This window comes from Trichoderma asperellum, chromosome 1 (assembly GCF_020647865.1).
Source record: "Trichoderma asperellum chromosome 1, complete sequence".
NCBI classification, from domain to species: Eukaryota; Fungi; Ascomycota; class Sordariomycetes; order Hypocreales; family Hypocreaceae; genus Trichoderma; species Trichoderma asperellum.
Window position 1 is genome coordinate 6,568,729 of NC_089415.1, and position 21,899 is coordinate 6,590,627.

General features: G+C 51.1%; 6 protein-coding genes across 7 annotated transcripts; 3 read left to right on the forward strand and 3 right to left on the reverse strand.

The window, feature by feature from the left end:
- Nucleotides 1-961: 961 nt before the first annotated feature.
- TrAFT101_002077 (uncharacterized protein) lies at nucleotides 962-3,782 on the forward strand (the record flags this gene model as incomplete). Its single annotated transcript, XM_066126499.1, has 2 exons — nucleotides 962-1,110; nucleotides 3,770-3,782. 2 exons carry the CDS (start codon nucleotides 962-964, stop codon nucleotides 3,780-3,782), a joined length of 162 nt encoding a protein of 53 aa, XP_065982602.1.
- Nucleotides 2,635-7,545, reverse strand: TrAFT101_002078 (uncharacterized protein). 2 transcript variants are annotated; one of them, XM_066126500.1, is made up of 3 exons: nucleotides 6,584-7,545; nucleotides 5,824-6,398; nucleotides 2,635-5,539 (listed from the first exon to the last, which is right to left on the reverse strand). In XM_066126500.1, exons 2-3 carry the CDS (start codon nucleotides 6,207-6,209, stop codon nucleotides 3,907-3,909), a joined length of 2,019 nt encoding a protein of 672 aa, XP_065982604.1. In that variant the 5' UTR covers nucleotides 6,210-6,398; nucleotides 6,584-7,545; the 3' UTR covers nucleotides 2,635-3,906. The 2 variants fall into 2 exon arrangements, with proteins under 2 accessions (XP_065982604.1, XP_065982603.1); XM_066126501.1 differs by having other exon boundaries at nucleotides 3,118-5,539; nucleotides 5,824-5,976; nucleotides 6,584-7,452.
- A 4,541-nt stretch (nucleotides 7,546-12,086) lies between these two features.
- TrAFT101_002079 (uncharacterized protein) lies at nucleotides 12,087-14,954 on the reverse strand. Its single transcript, XM_024899720.2, has 2 exons — nucleotides 14,591-14,954; nucleotides 12,087-14,533 (listed from the first exon to the last, which is right to left on the reverse strand). Exons 1-2 carry the CDS (start codon nucleotides 14,729-14,731, stop codon nucleotides 12,302-12,304), a joined length of 2,373 nt encoding a protein of 790 aa, XP_024763197.1. The 5' UTR covers nucleotides 14,732-14,954; the 3' UTR covers nucleotides 12,087-12,301.
- Nucleotides 14,955-16,605: 1,651 nt separating this feature from the next.
- TrAFT101_002080 (uncharacterized protein) lies at nucleotides 16,606-17,634 on the forward strand (the record flags this gene model as incomplete). The annotated part of the gene is made up of 2 exons (XM_024907832.2): nucleotides 16,606-17,225; nucleotides 17,295-17,634. 2 exons carry the CDS (start codon nucleotides 16,606-16,608, stop codon nucleotides 17,632-17,634), a joined length of 960 nt encoding a protein of 319 aa, XP_024763198.1.
- Nucleotides 17,635-17,876: 242 nt separating this feature from the next.
- Nucleotides 17,877-19,845, forward strand: TrAFT101_002081 (uncharacterized protein). Its single transcript, XM_066126502.1, has 3 exons — nucleotides 17,877-18,300; nucleotides 18,367-18,532; nucleotides 18,598-19,845. The coding sequence occupies exons 1-3, from the start codon at nucleotides 17,938-17,940 to the stop codon at nucleotides 19,551-19,553; spliced, it is 1,485 nt and encodes a 494-aa protein (XP_065982605.1). The 5' UTR covers nucleotides 17,877-17,937; the 3' UTR covers nucleotides 19,554-19,845.
- On the reverse strand, nucleotides 19,574-20,434 carry TrAFT101_002082 (uncharacterized protein). Its single transcript, XM_024902415.2, has one exon. The coding sequence runs from the start codon at nucleotides 20,362-20,364 to the stop codon at nucleotides 19,705-19,707; it is 660 nt and encodes a 219-aa protein (XP_024763200.1). The 5' UTR covers nucleotides 20,365-20,434; the 3' UTR covers nucleotides 19,574-19,704.
- Nucleotides 20,435-21,899: the final 1,465 nt, after the last annotated feature.

The window sequence follows — 21,899 nt, forward strand, 5'->3', positions numbered from 1 at the left end:
TATTGCCATTAGCGGCCGGAGGCGGGTAAACCTTTATCACATGGTTGTACATGCCCAAATCATCTTCAATAAATCTGGCTGGCTCTCAGGCTGTCATAGTGGAACAACCATCAAGCAACAGGGAAAAAGACGGCGGAGGGAAGAAGAAGGGAAGGGTGGGCTCCGTTTTCGGAAAAGTTCGGCGGCCAGACCGAAGGAGAAAAAAAAGAAAAACAAGAGACATCGAATTAGAGGATGGTAAGCTCCTGTACGGAGTCAGATAGTTTACTTTCCACTGGTAAAAAGATTTAGTAGCGAGGATTGGGGAACGAAAACAGAGGCGTTTGCTTGTCCCAAGACTCGTAGCTTTTGCGTGCAAAGGCTGGTAGGTTGGGAAGCTAGAAAACCCACCCAACGAAAGCGGCAAATGAGGAAAGTAACGACCGTCATTGCATCGTTGTGAGGCTTGAGGCTTGAGGCTTGAGGCTTGAGGCTCGAGGCTTGAGTCAAGCCAGCTCTCGCTTAGATCCAAGCCAAACCTAGCAGTAGCCTCGCCGCTGTTTGACATCATCACACCGCCGCTCAATTGTCTTTGTCTTTTCTTTTCCTTGCTGTTGGGTGTATACAAAGAAAGTAGGCAACGTTCTGTGCTCCGCACAATTGCCGAAGGCCGCTAACCAACAGAGCCGGCTTCCAAGCCCAATAGCCAAGCCGCAGCCCTCAGGAACGAAACCCTATCCATATCCGTCGTAGACGCAACAGCTGAGCCATTTCCGTCTCACCACTCACTTCAGCTCATCAGATGGTGGGCAATGCGCACTCATGGGTGTCCTTACTCGTACGCGCATGCATAAGTGCAGTGCGATGCAGCACACGCAGGTGGCCATCACGGGTAGACCTCAGATTCTGGGCTGCCGCTCATCCAATCTTCTCCACATTTCTCCCCGCCGATATAACTCCAATCCAGCTCGTTCTTCCGGACATGGGATCTGCAGAGCTAGACTGCGCTAAGCTGGTCGCAGAAGCACAACTGAATGACGAACCTGGGCTCGGCACCAAAAATGCCGGCCTGTACGCCACGACGCTCTTGGCAAGGAGAACGAAGATCCTCCGAGCCAATGGGCGTGTCGAGTTTGTTTCCCCGCTTACATTCAGGCATCACAGGGCAGGGTTTTGGGGGGTTTAGTGCTTCTTGTGTTGAAGTGTGAGCAAGACCAAGTTTGGCAGCACGCTTTCTTACCGAGCATGCGGTTGACAGAGTAGGCGAAACAGAACCTGCAAATAAACGGCATGTCGCATAATATGTAGTTGTTTATATATGTAAGTAGAGAAGAGAAGATGCATAGGAGCACAAAAGTCGGTAAAAGGCTGTAGAGAGACCAAAGAATTGTGTTATAACCCCGGTTCACTAATCCGACACCGCAATCCCACTTATCCCATCTACGCTTTACCATAGCTAGCAGCAAGCACCGAAATCTCTGCACTTATTTTCTTCTTTTCTACCTTAAACGAACTCACTAAGAAGCGGTGTTACTTGAGTAGCATGCCAATGCCGTCGTCTAATAGGCTGGCAAATTCGGTAAACTCGGCTATTCTTTCCTAAGCGCCCAGCGAAATCGCACCTCGCCATCTCGCATAAAAGGATGAAAACGCTGCCGCCCCCCCCCCCCCCCCCCCCAAAAAAAAAAGAGCCTCCAATAAAAGAAACTACCGACCAGAAACAGAATAAGCCCACAGTTAGTTTGAACGAAAAGAAGTTTTCGGAGAAGCCATCGAAGAAGCCACAACGTTTCACCGATACATGCAAGTGCGACGCCAAAATACTGCTAGCAGGTTGACTAATTGGACGGAGGAAGCCCGAGAAGTCTCTCCAACCTCCAAAATACTACCGACGGTTTCTCGCTAATCCCCAGATCCTAAAAATGCAGTTGTCGCTAAAAGTGAATGCCCCATAGCGTAGCCCGCAGAGCTTGGAGCTCGAGCTGATCAAAGCCCGCGGCGAGGGCAGATCGCTATTCGTTTTTTTTTTTTTTTTTTTTTTTTTTTTTTGTATATATAGAAATAAAGAAAAGCACAGACTCACAACATAAGACTCAACAATAGGAAGACCCGTAATACATTCTTTCCAATGAATGCTTTTAAAAACAAGCTGAAAATCTAGTCACCTCTGGCAGCCTTTCCCATCAAATTGACAGACCAACCGGCTTCGACCGAACCCTCCCCCCCAAAAAATCTCGCAGAGATGCACATGAAAATGCAACTCTCACCACGCGAGAAGGCGGCTAGTACATGGTGTAGCAGTAGTAGCAGCACACCCATCCCTCCAGCATCAATATCGACAATTTGGGGGATCCTGATCCTACTGCTACCTCTACGTGGAACACTAACCATTCAGCTACACGCAAAACCATCTGTCAGCTCCATGACATTCAATGGCCCGAGCAAGATCCAGTGCCACCCCGACTTTTCAATAGTCTTGTCTATTCTCACCCTTTTCAACCAACAACAAAAACCCTCCAATTGCCCATTTTTTTCCCCAGACTCCAGCCGTCAAATGTCAAAACATGCCACGCCCCCCCTCCTCCTCCGCACAAAAAATAAAACCCTCAATCATCATCTCTAAATCTCAGATCCGACTTTTTATCGTATCCCCTGTAACATCGCTGCAATATATGGAAACTACTGTATCTCCGCACGTCAAAGCATGGCATCTTTTACCCCAACTTGATTTCTCATACATGCCTATCCGTAATTCTCCATTAGTCTAATAGACTACCTTACTCCGCACACTATCTATGGAACTAGTATTGGTATCCAGTAACACACAGACGATAAAGAATCGCAACGCCCTTTCACCAACTTAAAACAATAGAACCATTTTTTTCTCTCTTCTCCAAAAAAAAAGCCCAGCTCGGCCGCTTTCCGTTGTGTCCCTTCTGCACTAAAAAAGCTGGCGCCTCCAAATTTTCTCCACCCATACATACAAACTGCCGTCTTGTCTCCCCCAGCTTTACTCCACATCACAATTCCCCCACAAAAGCGAACCCCAAAATCTCATTCCCTTCTGTATACGTGGATATCACTGTACCTATTTGCCTTGCTTTCTCCAACATGCCAAGTTAAGGTACGAGGGTGGATGGACAACTTCGTGACGACGACTGCGGAGAAAGGAAAAGGGGCAGTCGGGACGATTCGGAGGCTATATATCATCTTCTTGTGTAATCAAAGATACTGATAGAAGAAAGATCATAGACAATTACTTAATTTTCAGTTGTCATCAATTCGTTTCAGTACAGATTGTTGTGGTTGGCAATGCAACTGCTTAGGTTCCCGTTCAATTTCCGAAGCAATACGCGCCACCCGTATCACTTCGAGTCATGCCCATCTCACCATGCAAAGGTTGCAAGCTAAGCATATTATTTGGAGATGTTTCATTACTCGTACTGCAGAATCTCTCCTTCAGTCCGACTCGACTAAAGCTATCGACGATTTGATTTTACTCAAGTGGCCTTTAATCCCTATCACTACAAAGCCCTCAACGCCCCTTTGCTCCCCCTCCGTCCTTCCTCGGGGTATCGGAAAACCAAAAAGAGGATAAAAAAAAGAAAAGAAAAAGAAAAGAGCAATAAGCCTAACACGTACAAGTTTCCCTCTGCCCATTATTAATGTCAAGTCTGTAATAATTCAGTCTTCCGTTTCACGTCATTAGTATGCGTCTCAGCGATGCCGCAGTTTCGTATAATAAGCCTTCTTTGTCTTGCAAATCCCATCTTATGCGCTCTTGCTAAAGAAAGAAAGAATAAGAGAAAGTCCGGAAGTTTGGCCGCCCAGTCTATGTTATGTCGCTGCGTATCCGGAAAGAGTCATAAGCATCATGGCCCCGTCCGTAATAGCCAATTGTGATGCATCGTCATGGATGGATTCGAGTCAAACTCCGCCACCCATAAAGGCAGCGAGGTCATCGAGATCCAAAAGCTGGCGCTCAAACGCTTCACATAGCTCAGGCGCAGTCATGTCCTGGCTCGTAGCCTGGCCGTCTTGGACCGAAACCATACCGTTGGTCATCATCTCGGGACTCGGTTGCTTGACATCGTGAACCTGCATGTTCGCTTGCGGAGCACCGCCAGATGGAGGCGATGCGGTGCCCGAGGTGGAGATGTTGTTAGATCCCCCGTTAATGGTCGTAACGCCGGGTCGCCTGGGAAGGGAAATAGGAGGCTCGCTGTCTCCACGAGCAGAGCCAGATACTGAGCGAGGCGCAGAGCCATGCTGCTGGCCAGGAATAGCTCCAGCGGCGGATTGCTGGTCATACTCCATAGCATCTTGATTTGTATCACCATTTGATGACATTTCATCCTTGATACCCGGCACCGGGGCAAGGTGAGGGTGAGAGCCGTGTCTAGACGCCATCATGGCGGCAGCGGCATCATTGTGGAGGACACGTTGCATGACAGTCAGGTGCCTGAGCCAGCTGTTCATCAGAGGCCAGTTCTCATTGCCATCGTGCATAAATCGCAAACCGTCCTTGACAATGTGCGCTGCCGTCTCGACGGCGTTGGGGGGTGTCAGCCCCTTGAGGGAGAGGAAAGCAATAGTTGCACTAGCAGTGAATGCGGAGAAGAGCATGAAGATGGGCAAGCAAATTGCATGATCCTTCTCTGCGCCGGCCTCGACCGCTGCAAGGAGAGCTAAGGTGCCATGGCACGAGCTGAAGAGGCGGTCCACAATCTCGTGGCATCGAGGCGTGTGGCGATATGTCTCTAGGTTAAACGAGGGGGACGTGGTATCTTCCAAAAGACGCCGACGGTGGACGAAGATGATGGCGCAGTGGATGAGACAGTGAAGCATGGCGAAAGTATAGCCAGATCCCATCGTCATATGGAGGTTGATTTGGCCCGGCTTATCAACAAACTGCATGGGGAGGCTGCCTCGCAGTCTTTCAATCCTAACAATGAGGTCTGTGCAATCTTCTTCGCGAAAGCTCGCAACGCCAAGCATGCCAACAACGTCTCGCCAGATGGTGGCGGCCATAACAATGTGGCCAAATTCGCCAATCTCGCCATTGGGCAGGTGGCGGTTGGGTGACTCGTGAGCACCGTTGAGAAAGCCGAGCTGCTGCGGAAGAGTCTTGACGTATACGGCATTGCCAAATGCGAAGTTGATGTCCGAGCAGGGCAGGGCCACGTCAGTAGTGTCTTGAATGGTCAGGGCGGGATACCGGCCGGGCGTAGAGGTGAGAATGCAGTCGAGGATGTAAGTCAGCCACAGCGTGCGACGGAAAGACTCATCACGGAGGAACTGGTCGGCGGTGTCAGATGTGTGGTGGCTATTGAGGATCCGGTACATCTGCAAGAGCCGCGTGGCTTGGCCGAGGTAGACGTAGGCGCGAACGGCATTTCGACTGCCCCATTCGTGAATGATGACCAGGCAGAGGGCTTGGATGTCGGCGAGGTTGGGCTGGTCCAAGTTGGCGTTAATCAGGGACATGGCCTTGCCTGCAAAAGTATCCGCAGCACCGGTAGGAGTGCCGCCATAGCGACGGATGAGGGTCGGAGAGCTCCTGCAGAGGCATCAATCAGCAACTAAATTACTTGGCAAAGGATGCGAAGAAGATCCAATTGGAAGACACAATTCCCAATACCCAATCCCGGTGCGCGTTCCTCGAGACCAGGCCACTCAAGACAAGGCTGTCTGGCCTTGCGCACGGGGTCTGATCGGGGCCAATGATCCACCAGAGCTCGGCGAAAGCGGCTGAAACATGTAGCCTCGGTGATTGAGGCGGCATACCAGACCAAACCATGCCAGCAGCAAAAAAAAAAAAAAAGTAGAACAAGAAAAACTCACCGAGCAGCACAAGTCAACAGACCGTAGACGAGACTGGATTCAAGCGAAGCATTTTTCAGCTGTTGCATAAACGTCGGCTTGTGAAAGGCCACGCAGGCAGGGAATGTCTTCGACACGACACGCTCGCACTCGGCGACGAGTTCCGGTGTAAGCCTGGAGTAGGTTCGGGTTAGCGAATTACGCTCGGGTTCCGGCGGCTTCAGCAGCCACGCAGCGGCTACAACTGCCGCAGGGGCGCATAAGGCGGCGGCGGCAAAAAAAAAAAAAAAAAAAAAAAAAAAAAAAGGAAAAGAGAATAGGGAATAAAGCATATTAAAAAAAAAAAAAAACGGGCCGTCTGGCATCCCAAATGGAAATGGGCTGGTGGGGGAATGGATGGGAAACATGCAGATGGCAGCAGCATGGCTCGGCGCAGTTGCAGCAGCGCGTGCACGAGCTAGAAGGGAGGCCGGGCCATTCGGGGAACGAGAATCGGGGGAGGGTGGTAGCTGTACCGAGGAAAGAGCAGGGACGTTGCGCCTCTGTGTCCAAAAGGGATGTAGAGGTTCAGAGGGATGCTCCCGAGACCTGCATGGCTGCAAACACACGTAGCAGTCAGACAAGCAAGGCAACAACGGAAATGAATTAATTCAATAAAAAAAATATAAAAAAAGAGCCCAAGTGGACGATGTTGCTGAGGATGGCGGCAAACACACACAATGGCGCAGCAAGAAAAAAAGAGGGAGGGGGTGGGCGCGAGTAAGGAAACAAAAGCACTCACTTTTCGGAGGTGGCCTGTACGTGTCTGGCTCCGCCTGAGCCCACAACGGGCTGTCTGGCGTCAGAGGCACCGGGCCCGGACGCCGGCAAAGCGTCGCGCGCTGGGCGATGCGCTGCGGTATGGCGAGCTGGGCTCTGGCCGTGGTGATGGGCCATGCTCTCCGAAGGCAGATAGCATTCGTGCATGCCTTTTGCGCAGTTCTTGCAGGGCGCGCGGCCGTTCTCGTACACGCACTTGGTCTTGCCCTTGCGGCAGCGCACACAGGCGCCGCCGGCTCTGAGGGCAGTGGATCGCACCACGCCGGAGGACATTGTGGGCGAGGCGACAAGTGTGGCAGGGAAATTAGAGGGGACCAGAAAGGGAGAAAAAAAAGAGAGAGAGGAGGATAGTGGGAAAAGGCGCGTGATTCGTCGCAGGCGCTCGTTACTCCGCTGCGTTCGGCGGCGGGTTCTGCGTCGTGATGGTGACGGGAGGAGAGAAAATGGCCGGAGGTCGCGACACCGTAGGCCCGGGACGAGGGCGGTGCACGCGCAATCGACTCGAGCAGTCTCGCTGCAGCTCCTGGGGCGAGCAGAGAAACAAGCAGAGCGGCGATGGCAGAAGGAGACGCAGAAGCCGGCGGTGACGGAGGCGGATGGCGGGTTGGAGCAAAGGGGATTTGCAAGAGGAAGAGGTGAGTCTGGCGACGGGTGAAGGAGGAAGAGATGGAACAGGAGACGGGCGCGAGCGTCTTTGGGGGATGAAAGGCGGGGGGTGTCGCCAGAGCGCAAAGTGTGTGTCCCGGCCACAGCGTGGGAAGCCCCACGGGCGGATCGGCTTGAGGCCTTGTCCGGCCCCACCCACAGGGAGCTGGACAGCCGAGTTTTTTCAGTGAGCCTTCAGTGGACGCGTCCAGAAGTGGACAACTGCACCTGCGAGTAGTGCGAGTCCCGACCGACGGAACCTGCTGGTACCCTCAGCTACTAAGGCACCTACGCGTATCTCTAGGTAGTAAATAAGGGAGAAGAGCAGCGGGCCACTTTGTTGAGAAGGTTTGCTTGACAGCAAGAGGGCCCCAAAGCATGCGAGCTCGAGTAGAATCTAGATGTGAGTGCTCATCATACGGTGCGTCAAAGGCTCGCCCGGAATGTGGCCTCCCGTCGCTCTCCTTTCACGACGACCTGGTTCCCTCTCGGCGTTGGCCCCACAGACATGACCTGCGCTGCGCTCTTTTTTTGGAGGTGTGGGAAAAGGCAACTGCCCGCTGCTGCTGTCACCTGTGTCAAGTACGAGAGTACAAGCACCGTCGAAGCGCCTGGGAATTAGCAGCAACTCAACCAGGCATGCACCCCATCCCACTATGACGCAGCCTTGGACAGGGCCGACCAGATCGGGGGTTTACCTGCCGTGGAGGCGGTCTCCCGATACAGCCAGTGTACTTGGCTCTACTCCAAACTAGCGCTGCTAAAGTCGAGCATGTCCGTATTCCGGGGCGATAGTCGTCAGAGCCGGCTGGTGGCAAGCAACGCGGCTAGTTGGCCACTTGTATCCTGCGTGTATCCTGCGTGTATCTCGCTTGTATCTATGAATTACATATACTGCTTGTCTGCACGACGCCGCACGTCGCCGCAACGAGTCTCCTGAACCATTGATCTTCTCGAGATGCCTGTGTACCTCTGTAGGTCAGTGAGGGCCTCGGGGCACCTGGCTGGAGGCTTGGAGCCGATGGCAGATGAGTGCCAAGCCCGCCAGCCTAACAGCAGCCAGTTGGATTGGCCCCAAAGTCAACGAGCGAACTGGCTGCGGCATCCGCTCGCGTCCGGCGGCATGCGCCGCATCAAAGCCTGCGAGTGAGAGGCGAGGCTTTCGCCCCCCTTTCCCACCCCATCTCTCTGACGGCCATCCAGAGCACTTCATTTCGCAACCGCCGGCTGCCTTCCCCTCCCAAAACCAGGCCAAGGCGGGAGCCCACTTGGATCCGGGGCACAGCCTATCACGAAGGGCTGCTGCTGAGAAAGCGGCCAATCCCTTTTTTTTTTCTCGCACTGAGATGATGGGCTGACTGACGCGGCGCGTGGTGCCCAAGGTAGCACTCCGTACAGCCGCGCCGGAACCGAGAGAGCTCCATCGTCCGACTTACCCCAAGCGAAGTGGTCGACACAGGCGGCTGTCTGCTGAAATTGCAACGCTAGATCTGGTGATTTTGCGACATTACACGTTCGATCATGTACGCACGCGGTCTCAGTGCCACGGCAACAGTAGTGGTATCTTTGTGCTAACACTCTTAAAAGACATTATCGACGGGAGGTAACTGAGTACCTAGAAACCTTAGTAGGTATTTGGATTTCGTGTAGCTTCAATGGTTTCCTCAGCGCCGGCAGCGCAGCTTCGGCGGGCGGCACACATCAATGGCGCATTTTTTAACGCTTTGGATGAAGGAAGAAGCCAGCAGCGGCACCTTGTGGGGCCGATGCTGTCCTCCTTCGAGAGCCTCATCCTGCGGCTACTGTACGTACACGCACAATCGGCTACGGAGTATCTCGCTTGGTCTAATGCAAGCAACTGAATGGTATCCAGAAGCAGAGCTGTGCACAGCCAATCTAAACGCCCAATCCACTCTCTCTGCGGAGGTCCAAGTGTGCTCGGAGCACGGCCTGTGCCGGCTAGTACGGAATGTGCAGGTGGATGACTGTAGTGGCCCTGCCGACCCGGCCTCTCAGCCAGATTGAGGCGTCCGGCACGGAAACCAAGAAATAACTTGGGCTTTGCTCTGTCCTCGCCTTTGGAGGCCGTATCCGTATATCCGTATATCTGTACGAGTACAGCAAAATAGAGACCAAGCAGGATGATCAAAGTTTATAGCTTCTGGCATTCTCACTGGCCGCGGATGGAAAAGGAGGCGGCCAGCCAGAGAGCGGGCGCAAGAGGCAGAGTCGCACGGTCGGTGGGGTGGGCCCTCATTATTCAGATCGTGTCCGCAGCCGGACGGATGTTGCCAGTGAAGGTGAATCACCCTTGGCGTCCCTAACGAGCACTGTAGCCAGATAGGCGCCAGAGGCATCGTCAGTCCCGCAGTCATCGGGGAGAGCAGCCTAGGCATGCGACGCAGGGCCGCTGATCAACGCCCCCCGCGTGGCTCTCCTCAAACCATTCCGTAGAGGCAAGAAATACCAACGTGCAGCGCCAACAGATCTGCTGCACATGGATGGCCTGGAGAGAGGCGCAAAACCGCCGATCGCTGCGCTGCGTTTTGGTTGTGGTTGGCCGCAGTTGTATGTATATACTGTATGCACGCAAATCGGCGTCGGCTTTGCCCACTGCGCGCTCACTGTATCTCCGTCCGCATCAGACAAGATGTTCCGGCTCTCTGGGGTTGGCCAGGTCTGCCCCTGTCTGCCCTGCGAATCCCAAGGCAAGGTTACATAGGTGCAGTTCGACAGTGCAAGTAAAATCCGAAAAAAATGAATCCTACGACGCGCGCGGTGGGCCCTCCGTATACTCCGATATTTGTCCAATTTCTAGTCCGTGTTTGAGTCCCGCCTTCGACCAACGTGCATGGCGATGATTCGGCGTCTTTGATTCATGAACAAGAGTTCCGTTCCCATATTTGTCTGGGCGCTAACGCATCCAATGACGCCGAGCTCGTGGCTGTTCGTGGAGTCCCTAGATGATGCTACTCTACTCCGTACCGCCATTGTTACATGCTAGTCCTCACCGATGGAAGTTCGTGCTGCTGGCTGACTGGACCCCCAAAGGCCTGGCCGCTTGCGCTCCAGACGACCTTGTATGCATTATTAATTTTTACTGTATCTTGTTTGTTATGCTTTTTCCCGCGACCACTCGCAGCTCTGTGGCGGATACCGTCGTATCGAGGAGAGTCATTGCGAGGCAAGTCAAATTTCACCAGCGGCGCTTGGTCTCCCCGCTGCAGTTTGTGGTTAGCATCATGCAGCCAGCAAAGTCATTTAATTTCACCTCTGTATTTTAGATTACCTAGCCAAGTGCCTATACACTCGCGAGCCCATTCGATCCTCGCACCACGTCAGATCATTCTTGAGGAGATGACCGGGGGATCGTACCACGCAAGTAATGGTTGGCATGCTGTTGACATGTGCCCTTCAGACGTCCCTCGTCTGATCGCCATTGCAACTGTGACGCTGCGTAGAGACGAACCAGTATCATCTCTTCTCGTTCTTCTCGCATTCTCGAAATACGGAGTAAAGCCCAGAAAAATGCTGCGAGAAAGAGCATGGCAGCGCGCGATTCGGGCCGCGACGTGTCGAGCCCGCTATCAGCGGCTGGCAGATCTGAGATCCAGACGTTCGCAAGCGCGTCTCCTAGGTAAGCTCCGCATCTTCCGGTCCCTACCGGTGTGCTACCTTGCGTGAAATGACCAAAGCCCCCTTTTTTTCGATGGAGTCTTTCGCAATGTCACTAGGCTCTGCAGAGTGGTCAGAATAGGTACTGTACGACCTAAGATAGAATGCAGCCTCCATCCCCCGACGGGGACAAAGCCAGTTGAGCCATTTTAAGCTGCCGCGCGACTGATGCCACTCGCTCCGGGACCACGTGTTGCGAACCGAGAAGTTGAGCTAGCATTGACGATATTGTCGTGGCGGTTAATACACGCCGTCGACCGCTATTAAGAGCATTGTCTAGATGCATCTCCTGTCTCTAGAGCAGTAACGTCGACTTCTGCCGCTTCTGCTTCTGCTTCTGGCACGACCCGACGGAACGGCCGATGCTCTCCTCGCTCAACGGCTAGCGGCATCTGACCAAGGCCCGAGGTGGAGACAAATTATTGGTGCTACGGGGAGAAAAGAATGTGATGAAAAATCCGAGGCGAGCCAAAAGGGCTTACTCTCGGCAGACGATGGGGACGAAATTTGGAGCTGCCCGGCTCCGGGGAAATGACAATCACGTGGTTTTTTAATTTATTCCGGCGCTCGGCACTCTCCACCTGGAGGTGAGATGATCCGTCAGGTAGCATTTGTATGCAAAGTACAAAGCACGAAGCGCTGCAACGCAACGCAGCAGTCTATGCATGGATTAGCTGTCTAGCACTACTCCCCAAAGCATTGAGAAGAGTTTCGCCTATCTAACTAAAGCCAGATTCAGCTCTTTTTATGCATGATAGATGTGCCGGTGACGGGCACCTTTTTGGCAGCAGCGGTAGCAACACTGCAGCCTCCGCGCCCAGCGTCGATAGGCCCTAACCCGCAGGGTTTAAGCTTACTTGTAAATACGCGATGAATCATCCCGAAATCGGCGAAGGTCCTTGGGTTGACAAGCGTGCTTCACATGAAGTAGCTATTTGAAGCCTAGAACTGGGAAGGGTCTTGTGTATGCATAAGACACTTAGAGTCCAGAGCCTGGACGGCAATACGTATAAAGGATGGTGAGGATGCGTATACCATAAAGCTGAATTGATGATGCTACTCAAATAAGACGGTATATCTATCTAAATGTACTAAAGTAGAACAGAATGAGTAGAATGAATAGAAAACTAATAAAATGATGTGAGTAATAATCTAATTGTGTGCTTATAGCTATTAATTTCCCTATTAATTTTTTTTTTCTTTCTTTTTTTTTTTTTTTTACAACAGTCGTCTTATGCGCATATAATGCCCAACCCGCTCATAAACAATCTTAGATAGGCCAGCTTCGTCAAAGACACTGCCACTACAGAATTTGCCATCCCTAATATACATAACCAAGCTAAGAAACATCCTCAATCCCTCACATAACCTCATAGGCAGAATGTCCACCAGGCATAGAAACAGAATACTCCAGCGTAAGCTTAGCCGCCTTTCCGGCATTCAAGCTCACATCCCAGCTCAGCCGGCCCTCCTTCTTGAGCTTCGCAATAGCCTTACCCCAATTACCGTCGTCCTTGCTCTGGCCCTCCTTGTCAGCCGCGCCAGTAACAACCCCGTTGTGATTGTCAACGACCAATCCACGCGGGTACAAGAGTTCCACGCGCAGCCGCTCATCCTCCGAGACGGGCACCTGATCCTGCACGAGCAAGTCGACAGCCCGGCCTCCCACGGCACGCGTGTTGTGAAGCGTTATCGTGCGTATGTACACGGCGCTGTCTTCCTTGCTGAACAGGCCGGATGATGTGCGGTGCACCTCGGGCTTGGCATACGTGACCTTGATGGCAGGGTCGATGCCGAGGCTGAGGTTGAAGGACTCTCCGGAGCTGCAGCGAGGCAGCGATGTCTTGCCCATGAAGGTGCCGTCGAGGGTGAGGCTCGCGTTGCCCTTGAGGAGAGCGACTTTGCTGCTGTTCTTCAGCTTGGCGTTGAGATACGCTACAGCCTTGTACTTGGCAACAACGGTGTGGCTGAAGACGACGTTGGAGAAGGGGATGCGGGCCACGCGCTGCTTGGAGCCGTTGTATTTGGGAGCGAGGGTCTTGAGACCGGGAAGGTCATAGGTGGTTGTAAGGCCCGTCTCTTCCATGAGGGAGGCATCATAGATGGCGTCTTCATCGTTGGAAGGCTTCTCAACCTCTGCCTCTTGGACGGATTCTGGTTCGACGATTGCTTCCCTCTCGGCTGCGCGACTACCGAACTGACCTCCAGCTGGTGCTGCAGGCGTGACGGAACCGAATAAACCTCCGCTTGTCACTGCTGCACCAGAAGTGTTGCCAAAACCTGTGCTTTGGCCTCCAAAGAGAGATGAAGCTCGTTGAGTTACTACTGGCGCCGTTGGAGGAGGAGGAGGAACAGCATAGCTAGCAAAGGCTGATTGTTGGAAAGAGTTTGCAATATTGCTGGTTATCTTCTTTGTCTTCATTTTTGTGCTGTTGAAGGCGGAATTTTCAGCTTGCAGCATAACGGCCTGATTCTTGGCCTGATTCTTAGCCCGATGCGTAGCTACCATTTCTTCCCTGCTCCAGGTGATTCTGTCGTCATCACGGCGACCGACGTATCCAGAGGTGATGCCGATGCGCCACGGCTGGAGAGTGGGAATCTTGTCATCAAGCGCAGAGAAGGTCGCCTGAGAGGTGGAGAGCGTGATTTTGCAGTTCTTCCACGTCTCGCTGGTTTGGTTGGTGAGCATGGCATCAAAGAATAGTGATGCAGATGCATTGGTCGTCGAGAGCTGAAGGTCGTAGTTTGGCACCCAATAGGCCGATGAAGTGACATACGAAAAGACCAAGTCGCTCTCAACAGAAGCAGTCTTTTCAACGTCATCATGAACGTCGGCAGCTGAAACCACTGAGATGTCAATATCGCTAGCCGTAGAGCCTCGGCGTGAAGACGCAGGTGTAAAGGCCGCAACCTCCAACGTGATGCACACGCTGTAGACTTTGAGGGGCCAGAATCTCTCCTGTTCTCTACGCAGACGCGCTCTTTCTCGTCTGGCTTCGCCCTTGACTCTGTCTTTCAGTGCCTTCTTCTTTTCCTTCTCTTTCTTAGCCTTGGCTTTGGCCTTGTTCTTCTTTTCGTTCTTCTTATCTTCTTCACTCTGTAGCTTATTGACCTTCTTTTCGGCCTTTGCAACGTCCTTGGTGAGTTCTGTTACCAGCTTTCTGTTTTCAACCATGTCTTGACAGGCCTTTGCGCGCTGCTCCTTGTAGTGGTCGAGGGTAATTTGGATAAAATCGGGGGCCTTGCGGTTGCCGAGTTTGCTAATGTCTTCCAAAATCTCGAGCCGCCTCTCCGCATTGCAGACGCCATCGCGGGCCATGTCCAGTTTATCCTTGAGTTGATAGAGCGCATGCTGGGCGGCTGTTAAATGAGAGCTTTCTGGTTTCACTTCGTCATCGGACTCTTCATTGTCGTCCGATTCAGATTCAGATTCCGATTCAATTTGAGGGTACACTTCGTCGAATAGTTGACGGTTGGGTACCTCTTCGACTTCTAAGTTGGTGACAGTGGCACTGCCATTGCTCTCAACTCTGATTGAGTCTGGGTCAAGCGTTTGACTGAGTCCAACAATTGTTATCTGGTTTGTGCCATGCTATAAATTTGTTAGTTAATTGAGATTCTGGTGAAGGCTATGAATTATGGGGTTTACCTTGAGCTGAACAGCCTTGATCTCTCGGCGTACTTGAGCTCTGGAGGGAAAGAGAGTCACCGAAGAAGTATTGATATCGCTGGCTAGATACTCAACCTTGTGGATAGAATCCTCTTCGCTAAAGGTAGTCGAGATTGCCATTGTTAAATTTTGACTCGCAGCCAAATGGGAGTCGATTTGGGGCTATTTGATGAGCAGAGTCTTGAAATGAGCAATCTAGCAGCTAGAATTTTCCAACTGAAACGTCAATTGCAATGCGATTATTGTGATGATGGTTGTTTTCCTATATGAACAAAACTGATGAAGCGCAATTGAAAGTAGGACGTTAGGCCCTTTTATCTGCAAGCAGAAGCCTCGCCAAGAAATCCTTCGTGGACGATATATAATGTGTTTTCACTGGCAAGCCAATAGATCAACGCCAATAGGCCCAGGCACCGATAGGCTGCAGCTTCAGGCAAACGCGGGGCTGGTGCCTGTGCTAAATTGTATGTTAGTTACACGCATACATGCATGTATGCTCAGACTACACAGGTTACGTATCTACCATTTATGACTCTACTACTACTGCCCAAAGTATCAGTTGTTACGTGTCCTAAACTCAAGACGAGATAGCATGCCGCATATACCCACTATACTATAGCAGTCATGACTTTGACAGGCGGCAGCCTTGCTGTGAGACTTGAGATGTATTCCTTTAAACTCGGCTAAAGTGGCTGATGTATCCAGCACTACGGTAGGCCGAGAACTAGTTGTGATCGCTCGTCGTCAAGCGGGGCAAGTCCCGCATCTGGCCGAGCTGAGAACAAGGATTCGTATTTTTGATCAAACACAGGCACTCTCATTTATCCTTGAAAACTGATATGCTGCAATGGTGTTGAGTGGTCTATTATGCTGCTTGAGCTAGAACTGATTATAGAAATGCTCATACGCCATATATGTGTCCAAAGATGACGTTTAATATACGGATGCCAAACGAAGATGGATACCCATTTCGGGAAAGACTATTTCTAGCTAGAGCTACATACATGTAGATTGTTGTAATCGCTCTCCTTTTCTCTACAGAGATAATCCGCCCATACGTTCAACACATAAAGCATACTATCCTCGTGTAGTATTCTTTCTTTCTTTCTTTCTTTTTTTCCCTATATTAATTAAAAAAAAAAAAAAACATGTCATCGTAGGCCTCCCATCGCTAGGCTGTGCTACGTGCTACTGCGCACTTCTGATTGCTAGGCGGTGATTAGTATTGACGCTAGTCTCCTAGCTATCATGGCTATGCCCAAGGTGCTTCAAAAGGTATCTGAACACCTTATGGGCTTGGATGCCAATGATGATGGTAAAATGTAATGTTAAGGGGCAGACTTTTATGACCTCCTGCACGGACCATAAGGAGAGCCTTGGGAAAAGTAAAGGAGACGAATTACAAGATGTCGGTGAAGCACCCATATGTGGGCCATGTTAGAGCAATGGGTCTTGTTTGGGTATTCATATTCATTTATCTAGGTCTTGTATGATGGAATGGAATGAACGAGAAATCTGAAAAGTATGTCGAAAGCTTGGGGGAGAAAGAAGACCCATGTATAGATTCAAGGAGCAACATAGCATCGCAAGCTACAGACGTCAACCAATCTTGGGAGACTCTGTCGATCAAACCCCTCTCCGCCACTAAAGCAGAGCTGTGTGCCATTCTGGGTCATACTCCGTCTATACGCATACGAAGATCCCTGTTATTCCTCACCAGCTGCTTCGATAGCTTCGATGCATTGCATATCGACGGCGCAATATGCAGCATGAGGCCAATCCCCCACTTTTAACCGCCTTCAGCTTCTTGCTGCCAGCCGGGCTGTGGGATAAATGATGCAAACGCGCAGGTCCTTTATGTGAAGCTTACCAGCCACCTCCAATTTGGCAGCGCTCACAAGGCCCCCAAGCACCGTCAACGAGTCTCCCAAATCCTTCCAAGCCGTGATACCTCTCATCTCATCCCGTTTTCGCGTGACATAGAAGGTGCAGATATGGATCCGCATGCGCCGCCGTTGAAGGCGCTGTCTCCGCAGCCGATTGATTCACCCAGTCCCAATAGAGCCTTTCCCACCTCAACTGCGCCGCCGCCATCTTCAATACCGGCGCTGCCTCTGCGGCCGGCGATGGACCAGCAGCTGCCCGACCGCTCGGTGAGCATGGACGACATGCCTCGAACGACATCGATTCCGCGCGGCGCCGACTTCCCCCAGGCCGGCGACTTTCCTCCAAAGCCCAGCGACTACTCCAAGCCCAACGATTATCCCAAGGCCACTGACTTCCACCCGAGGCCGTATGAGTACCCGGCCCAGAGGCCGATGCAGCAACTCCAGTCGCCGATGCAGCAGCTCCAATCTCCGTACAATCCCGTGATCCCTCAGCTCGATATGAAAGATGTCAAGTCCAGCTGCCAGCGCAACCTTAGACACCTCATGTACCTCCAGAGCCAGCGGCGCGGTTACGACTACGCATCGCAGGTTGATCTAGAGTGGCAAATCCGCAGCCAGACAGGCATCTTGATAGGTGAGGTGCGGACGCTTCAGAACGAGGTCCGACGGATGGTCAAGAATGCGAAGAATCACCGGTGGCGACGATGGCTGTTTGGAGGGTTTCTGTAAGTCGCCGCTGATTTTCATACATACCCTCTCCTTTTGCGGGCTTGATTAAAGCTTACACCAAACAGGGCGACTTTTATCCCGATTGTGCGCAAGCTGTTTCGCCGAGGCTCGGATCACGAGTCGCTGGCTTCGTCCAACAACACCGAGTACGCATTCCGCAAATCAAAGGGCCTTCTCCAGCGCATCAAGGATTCCGTCCTGGGCCATCACCGCCTCGCCAGCATCGCCTTCTTTGTCTTTTCGGTCATGTACGTGTTCCAGAACGAAGTCACATTGCGGGTGGCCAAGACAGTGCAGAAGCGCCTCAAGAAATTGTCCCAGCGGCTCGAGTACACCAGCCAAGAGGTCGATGAGAAGGACCTCAAAGTTCTAGAAGGCTGGAGGTGGAGAGTGCTTTTATGGTAAAAAGTAGAGTTTGCCGCTTTTCGATTAATGGGCGACTCTGGAATGCGCGAATGGACTTTGAGTTTGAGAATCGATGATGACGAACATATCCTACTAAAGGTGCATGATTGTAACGAAGCTTTTGCACAACTCGCAGCTCAGCTTTGGGCTGCTGTTTTAATATGTTTCAGCCTTTGCAACTTCAATACTACTTTACTATACTTCAAACTAATAGATACTTTATCATAATTTACTTATTTACACCACAATTGAGACAGTAAATTCTAGCTGAATGCCAGTTTTATCTTTCCCCCATCAACGAAAATGGCTGAGAATGCTTCGGATCGAGTTCAGCAGCGCCCTCACGCGGGAGCCAGGGCTGGATCTCACAAAGATCTAGCCAGAGGACCCAAAGATGCCTATTTCCGCAACTTGTACACAAAGGCCCCTGACTTTCGAGCGATGGCGCTCAATGATCCGGAATTTGCAGCTTTGTTCGTCTTCGCGTCTCATGGTGCTCCATTGTTTTGTAATAATGCCGATGCTAACGTGAAGATCAGCATCAAAGGTCGTGGACGTGACCTCAACTTCAGCGACCCTAAAGCCGTCATGCAGCTGACCAAAACGCTACTCAAGGTCGATTTTGACCTTCACATTGAGTTACCAGAGGATCGATTGTGCCCTCCGGTAAGTTAGACGAGCCTTCTTTGAGCGTCAATGTGTGAGAACGCTCTAACGGAGATGAGTGAAAAGGTTACGAACAGACATAATTATATCCTATGGCTCAAGGATTTGCTAGATACAACATCATATGATGAGCCTGGCCGGAAAGCGGTTGGATTAGACATCGGCACGGGTGCGAGCTGCATCTACCCGTTGCTTGGATGTGCGCAGCGCGAATGGTCATTTATTGCAACTGGTGAGTTTGCCTGACTCGAATTCATCCCTAGATTCGGTTGCATGTTGTATTAAAACTGTGAACAGATATCGATGCAAAAAGCTTGGAATGCGCAAAAAAAAATGTCAAGATCAACGACCTCGAAAGTCGGGTTCGGGTTATCGGCCGAAAACCCGACGATGCGCTCATTCCGCTCGATGATCTCAAGATGGAATCCATCGACTTCACAATGACAAATCCTCCCTTCTATGAATCTGTAGAAGCCATGTTAGGTAGTGCAGCAGGAAAGTCACGCCCGCCGTTTACCGCCTGCACCGGCGCCGAGGTAGAAATGGTAACCGAAGGCGGGGAAGTTGGCTTCATCAGCCGCATCTTTGAAGAGTCACTCGTCCTCCGGGGGCGCATCCAGTGGTATACCGCCATGGTCGGATTTCTGTCTAGTCTCACAAAGATTATCGATAAGCTGTGGGAGCACAAAATAGACAACTATGCCGTCACAGAGTTCACCCAGGGCAACAAGACGAGGCGATGGGCGATTGCGTGGAGCTTTCAACCTTTACGGCCAGCGCAGAGCGTCGCGAGAGGAACGAAAGCTGCGCTGTCGAAGAATATCTTGCCGGCTATGGCGGAGACCACCGCGTTTAGGATGCCCCTGAGAGGAAATATCGGCGGCTTTGCAGAGAACTTGAGCAATGCCATTGCGGCGCTGGAGCTTATATCCTGGAATTGGAACAAAGAGAAGCTCGAAGGCGTTGGAAGAGCTGTGGACAAGGTGTGGAGCCGACCTTGGCGACGACAGAAGAAGAGAGAAGCGGAGATGCAGTTGGGCGAGAAGGCGGACGGTGGAGGGAGTAAAGAGAAACTATCGCCCGAGGAGCAGGTTTGCCAGTTTGGCTTCAAAGTCGCCGTCCGAGTAGCTAGGGACCACGTTTCGGTCGAAGCACGATGGTTGGAGGGACATGATGAGGTGGCCTTGGAGAGTTTCCGAGGATTCTTGAAGACGGCGTCAGAAAAAGCAGTAGAAGACCTAGAGAAGGAGTGAAGACGACAACAAGAGGGTCGTATGAGGCCAGCTCATCCAGTCAATTCCGTTGATACCATTTCATCTAATATTAAAGCCCAAGTGATCCCTTCTGTGAAGAATTGCTCTTATATACTTTATAGATAGCTTTATGTTCACCAATCTAAATGCTTCATGGCAGATGCTTATCAAAACCCGCCTTCACAAGTCTCTGCCCAGCCTCCCAAACCTCCTCCGGAATCTCCTGCTCAATCTGAAATCCCCGCGCAGGATACTCACGAATTCGAACCAGATCCCCAACCATGATGCTCGTTACGAGTTCCCTCGTATTGCTCGCATCAGGGTACTCATCAAAGCTCAGCTTCGGAGACGAAACCGTAAAGAGCGTCGTCTCATCCGGCCACTGCTTCCTAAACGTGGCATACGTCCTCCTCTCCATGTACGGTTTCTGCACCAGCACCAAATTCTTGAAATCCAGCCCCCTTTCCATCAAGAGGGCATACGTAAAGCGCACATTCTCGCCCGTGTTCTTGGCACGAGGCTCCACAATGATCTTGTCTTCGGGGACGCCCATCTCGCGGGCAATGGCGGCGAAGACCACGGCCTCGGGCTCGTTGAAGAGGCCCTTTGTCAGGGCGCCTGAATCGCCAGAGTAGATGATATACGGTGCCAGGCCGTCCAGGTAGAGCTGCGCCGCGTGGGCGGCGATGCGCGTGTCAAGGCTGCAGAGGCAGAAGATGGCGTCGGCGGGGTGGAGGGGCATGTTCATGCGGTGGTAGTTGTAGACGAGGGTGGCGTCTTGGTGGACTTGGTCGGTGTTTTCTACAGCCATGATGGAGTTGTTGTTTCTTCTTCTTCTTCTTTTGATGAATTTACTTGTATGAATCGGCGTGAGTCGTATAAAAAGCTCATGGAGAGCTGGATGAAGTGAGGCCGCAGCCGTTATACGAGGTGGGGGTCATGAGCGGCCATACGAGCACGCCCTGCGTTCTACGAGAATCAACGGAGTATCCTAAACAGGAAATTCTGTGTCGTGTTAAAGAAAGTCTGATGCTACTATTCTCGCTGTTTATTTCATCTGTCAAAAACTTTGATCTTTTCTGTCCAGTATCCAGAAGGTCAATGGTGTTTGTGAGTGAGAATTTATGGTAGTGGAGTTTTAGACAAATGCGAGTTCCATCCTCGAATAGCAGTCAGCAAATGCACCTGCAATTCGCTTCCACATTCCCCGATTTGGCAATTATCTAGATTCAGGCATGCCATTCCGTTTCATTATGAATAGATAAAATTGGAGCAGCTGGATGAAACTTGGGATATATATCGTTGCATCAGATCTCCTTTTTATTTGAGCTGACTTGCATGTACATGCCCCGTCCATATGCTACGTCAGAAGAACTCCCAGAACAAATCTGTGCATCTCTTTCTTATCATAATACCACCTACGAGGTCGTGGGAGGTTTTTAATCAGAAAGCGATATAGACGGGCCAATATCCGAAAATATCTCTGGTCATGGTTTTCTGACACGAATATGGTTCTGCCCTGGCTCGGTAATGGTTATCAAAAGTCCAGCTGATTGTAGAGTCTGGATTAAATGTAACTAGAGACACCCCCTTGAGCTCTTCAGCGAAAAAGGAAACGCCGTCTGGCTACAGTAGTCTAAAAATATATTTACTATTTAGTAAACAAGCATGTTATAATATATGATAAAATTTAAAAATGAAAATTATTATTTCAACTTGTGGATTTTTCATTTTTTAGAAAATACATATGTACTTTATGGTTTAACTGTATTTAATATAGGTCTTTAATAACTTAAATTAATGCTCTTTTTATTCATAATTAACAAGGATATTAAACTTGCATAACCGATGGGTCCCCGATCCAGAGGACATCTTCCTAAACATCGGTTCTCATGCCAGGTTGGTTAACTGTGTTCCAGCTCCGCCACTCCAGCTGTTCGCTAGGACTTTCAGTCTCTCCGAACCCAAGCAACAGACTGACAAGGAATGTACCCCATAGCAAGGATTCTCTTCCTTCCGCAGCCTGGCTCTCGATAAAGTTAGCCCACCAAATCTGGCTTACTCTGGGAAACCCGGCTACTCACCCCCGCTGCGAATGTCAGCAGCCTCTGAAAACCCCATGCTATCGGGCGGCGATATATTTATTGTTGGAACTCTTTACTCAAACAAGCGGAGGGGGTGAGATTAATGAAATATTGATTAGGTACTAGTTTGTTTTGTTGAATCTTACTCAGACCACTGGCTTGGCAAATAGTCTCCAATCAACAGCACTGAACCCTGAAAAGACTACGTATACACCTGCTGACAGTTGGAGGGCAGGCTCAGAGGATGTGGGTTCGATTGCAA

Excerpts from the sequence above, each read along its gene's own strand:
- TrAFT101_002078 (XM_066126501.1), bottom strand. The coding sequence starts at position 6,894 with ATGTCCTCCGGCGTGGTGCGATCCACTGCCCTCAGAGCCGGCGGCGCC. Across the intron at positions 5,977-6,583 it reads GTACAGGCCACCTCCGAAAA|GCTTACACCGGAACTCGTCG; the intron begins GTGAGTGCTTTT and ends AACCTACTCCAG. Across the intron at positions 5,540-5,823 it reads CTGTTGACTTGTGCTGCTCG|GAGCTCTCCGACCCTCATCC; the intron begins GTGAGTTTTTCT and ends ATGCCTCTGCAG.
- TrAFT101_002079 (XM_024899720.2), bottom strand. The coding sequence starts at position 14,731 with ATGGCAATCTCGACTACCTTTAGCGAAGAGGATTCTATCCACAAGGTT. Across the intron at positions 14,534-14,590 it reads TCAAGGCTGTTCAGCTCAAG|CATGGCACAAACCAGATAAC; the intron begins GTAAACCCCATA and ends ACAAATTTATAG.
- TrAFT101_002081 (XM_066126502.1), top strand. The coding sequence starts at position 17,938 with ATGGCTGAGAATGCTTCGGATCGAGTTCAGCAGCGCCCTCACGCGGGA. Across the intron at positions 18,301-18,366 it reads AGGATCGATTGTGCCCTCCG|GTTACGAACAGACATAATTA; the intron begins GTAAGTTAGACG and ends ATGAGTGAAAAG. Across the intron at positions 18,533-18,597 it reads ATGGTCATTTATTGCAACTG|ATATCGATGCAAAAAGCTTG; the intron begins GTGAGTTTGCCT and ends AACTGTGAACAG.
- TrAFT101_002082 (XM_024902415.2), bottom strand. The coding sequence starts at position 20,364 with ATGGCTGTAGAAAACACCGACCAAGTCCACCAAGACGCCACCCTCGTC.